The sequence below is a fragment of the Etheostoma spectabile genome, chromosome 23 (assembly GCF_008692095.1).
Source record: "Etheostoma spectabile isolate EspeVRDwgs_2016 chromosome 23, UIUC_Espe_1.0, whole genome shotgun sequence".
Classification (NCBI taxonomy): Eukaryota; Metazoa; Chordata; class Actinopteri; order Perciformes; family Percidae; genus Etheostoma; species Etheostoma spectabile.
This window is the reverse complement of record NC_045755.1, coordinates 2,922,723-2,926,992: the sequence shown is the minus strand read 5'-3', so window position 1 is coordinate 2,926,992 and position 4,270 is coordinate 2,922,723. Positions and strand designations below refer to the sequence as shown.

The following is a 4,270-nucleotide window of genomic DNA, read 5'->3' as shown; positions in this document are numbered from 1 at the left end:
GGGGGGGGGATCAACAAGGTCATCACAGTAACAATTATTTCTATTAACTTTTTCTATTTGTCCAGCTTCCTCAAGTAAGACATGTTCAGTGGGTTCAAATGTGCAAGGCCACTCAGCTGGCCACAGAGCCAACCACTGAACACGTTCTCTGCGTGAGAGCTTGTGAGAGCTTAGTGTCTGTGCGCCCTCTAGAAAGGCCAGTGCAAGCCTTCAAAGTCCCCCGATTCACCCATGTTCACATCCGTCTCCAGCAAGCTCATGATGACCGCCATGGCTGCCTCGTCGCTGCTGAAGCTGCTCAGGCCTGGCACCAAGTCCAAGTCCAGCTGGGACGGCTCGCCTGGGTGACACACAGCAAAGAATGTTTTTTTATGGAATTGTATACTTGTTATTGATCCCCAGTGGGGTAAATTTCAGTTTTTTTCACTTTGTTGCGATAGAACACACACACACACACACACACACAGGCCTGAAATACGCACACATGCTCAGGTCCTATACATGCATAAATGGAGAGATGTCAGAGTGAGTGGGTTGGAGGGGTTTGGTGCCTTGCTCAAGGAGGTGAACTGGCTCTCTCTGGCTACCAGTCCACACGTAAATCAAATCCAACTTTATTTGTAAAGCACATTTACAAAGTGCTGGACATTAACAAAAGCAAAAAGTTGAGACTGACTAAACTTTTTGCAAAATACAACGCCATGTCACGCTGTGTTGGCCAGCAATCAGGCTCAGGTAAGAGTGTTATGAGCTATGGTTTGAGGTGGTGGAAGAATCCCGTACAGTAAACAAGAAGCATCAGGGCCTCTATCGCTGCCACGAGTAGGTTTTAAAACACTATGAGGGTAAAAAAAACGAAACACAAGCACTTAATTGCCTGGGAGTTTGTGTAATAGCTGAATGTCTCCTGCAACACAAAGCACTCGCTGTGTCTCGCTCGTCTTTCCTTTTTCAAGCTCTCCCCCAGTGAAATAAAGCTGCCTTTAAGGGCTATCGGAAAAGTCGAGATCTTTAAACAAGCTGATTGAAAATAGTAATTGTGAAATATAAAGTCTACTTGTGCTATGTTGGAGGGTTAAAGACCACAACAGGACTTCACACAAATGGGCCATTTCTTTGACCCCGCCGCGCAACCCTGCGGCAGAATCGCTGGATCGCTTCTTTTGGTCTGAAGTAAAACAACCCCATAGGTTGTTTGTACATGCTGTTAGGCGCCATATTTACATTTATAGTTTATAGACAACCTCTAGTGCCCATAGTACTTATGACGGAAGCAAAGAAGGAAGTCAGGGGACGTAGTATAAAGAGCGAGAAAGTCCACGTAGGGAGGCGGTCACAGTGGGCAGTGGTGGAAGAAGTATTAAGATCCTTTACTTAAGTAAAAGTACTAATACCACACTGTAAAAATGCTCAGTTACAAGTAAAAGTCCTGCACTGAAAATGTTACTTAAGTAAAAGTATGTAAGTATTCATATCAGGAAAATTTACTTAAAAGTATTAAAAGTAAAAGTACTCAATGCTGAAAAATCCTCAGATTTTAGAAAATGAAATGATCCAAACAGTTGTTATATTCAATTATAATAAAACACTGTATTTGTTGTATTGTATGTGTTTTGTGTGCAAAAATCTTAAGCTGTAAAGTAACTAGTACGTTGTTCTTTGATGGAATCGGATTGATTTGTATAGGATTGTGTTTTATTTATTTTTTTCTTATTTTTTCTCTTTTAAAGTGTGTTGATCGTTTACATGAATAAAAAATACAAAACAATTTAAAAAAAATATTTAGGTGTAGATACAATGTACTCTACATTTTGCTCCCATACTACAATACAACGCGGTTGTGTTTTCCCAGAAGGAAGAAGAAGCAGAAGCAACCGTGAAAACTGAAAGAGGAAAAATACAGCTTTTTACAGTTTTTAAGCATTGGAAATGTAACACATACACAGTACAACATTTTACTATTCTCCTGAGTGCTCGTATTGTTTCAGGTACGTGATAGAAGTATTTTTGTTTGGGTTTGTTGATGATGATGATGATGATGCTGTGGGCGCCCGCCTCCCTCACACAAACAACTGGTGCATCTACAGACACAACGATGTTTTCAGTGTAGAGTCTGAAATCGTTCTTTATATACTTCACTATATAATAAACACTATATGCAGGGAATAGTGAGTGAGTGAATGAGGGAACGGATTCCGACACAGCTAAAGTCTGCTGTGAGTTCTTTTTCAACATATCATGCCAAAAGTAAGCCTGTGGACAGGATTTTTTGAGTGTGGTCCATTTCCTCTTCTTTTTTCAGAGAAGTAGAGAAAAACTGATAATACCTTGGATTGGGTTAAGGGCTATCCTGCTGACAGCAGCCGAGCTTTCAGATGCTGCACTGCTCGCGCCCTCTGCGGTCCTCGAGTCACACTGGGACTGGGATGAACTGCCTGATGCCTCCTCTCGGCTGGACGCCTGCAACAAGTCATGGTAAACGTTAAAACACCACACAGGGCCTCATGTTCCATGTTTCTTTCACTGAAGGGTCTCAATATACACATTTTTCTGTGCAAAGTTTTGCGCAATATTTGTGTTCAGAGGGTGAGAAAGAAAAATATTAGTACCTGCCTGTCAATGACAAAGAAGTACCACAGGTCAAATTTGAATAAGTCTTACATTGGAATAAGACTTACACACTATAAGGACATGTGAGCATGCTGTTGTGGAAATACAAGTCAATATAAGTCAAGTTGTGACTTTAGTTAAATGGGATGGAATTATTCCATTACAAGTAACAGTACTTTATATCTTTATATTTTTGTAACATGATGTTGCAATTTCAATGAGTTGTCTGGTCATGACCTGCGCAAGCTGCTCAAAAATGTTGTGCCTACATCACCACAACTTTCCATGTCACCATTCAGTTTTGTGAAAATGTGCTGTGTGCTATGTAGAATATGTGCAAGTTAAAGACACGATTTCTTTTGCATATAACATTTGGCAAGATACATTTACATATAAACTCCCCAGACATGCATTAGAATTAAACCTTAATTTGTGACATAATTGAAAATTGAAAATTTAACAAAAAACAAGAAAAGGCAAAAACACAAGTTTACCCAGGTCAAAGTTATTTATATATATATATATGATTATGGCTTGACTTCATAAATGGTAAGAAAAAGAATTGAATTTGCCTCCAAGTAGATAATGATAAGTAATGACGAAGATGTCACCCACACTGGTGCTGGTTAGTGGGGACACCCGTGGACACTTCTCCTGGGCCAGGCCAAACGGACTGCAAGCCCCGCTGGATGGAGACGAGTTCATTTTGCTTAAAAGGAACAAAGCAGGAGATAAAATTACTTTAAAAAGTTTGAATTGTCATAAAATATTCTTCTAGGCTTGTTATAAATGTTTATATTTGTATCCTATTTGATGTGCCCTACCCCTACATGGCACTGCATTTACATATGGCACTTTACCCATTTCTCCAGAGGGTCTACATAATCAAAGGGTGCGTTCTGATTGCCTAGTAGTTCCATGCCAAGTAGACTGCACGGGGTATTCAGCCATCCAAACTGTAAATGGGCCTACACGCGATCCGCTGTAAAACCACTCTGCGCTGGCCGTTCCATTGTTTTCCTATGGGGAGCGGTGCCGCCCAGCTAGGTGGAGTGCTACCCTTGCTGTGCCGCCGAAATACAAATAATTTTAACTTTGACCGTGTTGCCGCCGACCTTTCAAGACACAGACAATTCCAGATGTGCTATGCCTCTCTGATCTGCGCCGGACCTCACGGTTTTGCCGGGGATCATAGGCCGCTTAAGGAGCAAAAATACTTAGTTCAAAAGGGAACTGTGAACTGTGCAGGGAAGAAGTGAACAACGGTTCATTACTTTGTCGGAAGTGGACAAGCAAGATTACCCATCAGTCATTGTGCCTCGCTGGAATGACTACTAACATCTAAAATGATTTAAATCACATTTATTCACAATAAAATAAAGACATTTCAGTATTATATTGGTATCAGTTTTTGTTTCAATATTTTAGTTCAGTAGTGTAACATTTCGACAGTAGCAGCAGTGTATCCAAGGTGTTACCAGGGTAACGCATAGAGAAAGTGATGTGTGTGTTAGTGACATTGCAGGGTGTTCTGAATGGAGAACTTTGTCGAGGGAAGTTTACTTAACCGACATTCCCTGAACAGGGATGAGGGAGTGCTGTTTATGTAAACATAATAGTGTTACACTTAGCTTAACACACACACACACACACACACACA

General features: G+C 40.8%; 1 protein-coding gene across 4 annotated transcripts in view; it reads right to left on the bottom strand.

Annotated features, from left to right (window-relative positions):
* Positions 1-4,270, bottom strand: part of LOC116673414 (aryl hydrocarbon receptor nuclear translocator-like protein 1) — a 23,045-nt gene that overhangs the window by 3,263 nt on the left and 15,512 nt on the right. For 3 of the 4 annotated variants that reach the window (XM_032505748.1, XM_032505750.1, XM_032505751.1), the window contains 3 exons: positions 3,226-3,319; positions 2,328-2,460; positions 1-340 (listed from right to left, as the gene is read on the bottom strand). The exon at positions 1-340 is cut by the window's left edge and continues 3,263 nt beyond it. In XM_032505748.1, the coding sequence (XP_032361639.1) occupies positions 189-340; positions 2,328-2,460; positions 3,226-3,319 (379 nt within the window). In that variant the 3' untranslated portion in view covers positions 1-188. The remainder of the gene's footprint in view (positions 341-2,327; positions 2,461-3,225; positions 3,320-4,270) is intronic. The other variant, XM_032505749.1, reaches the window with a different exon arrangement.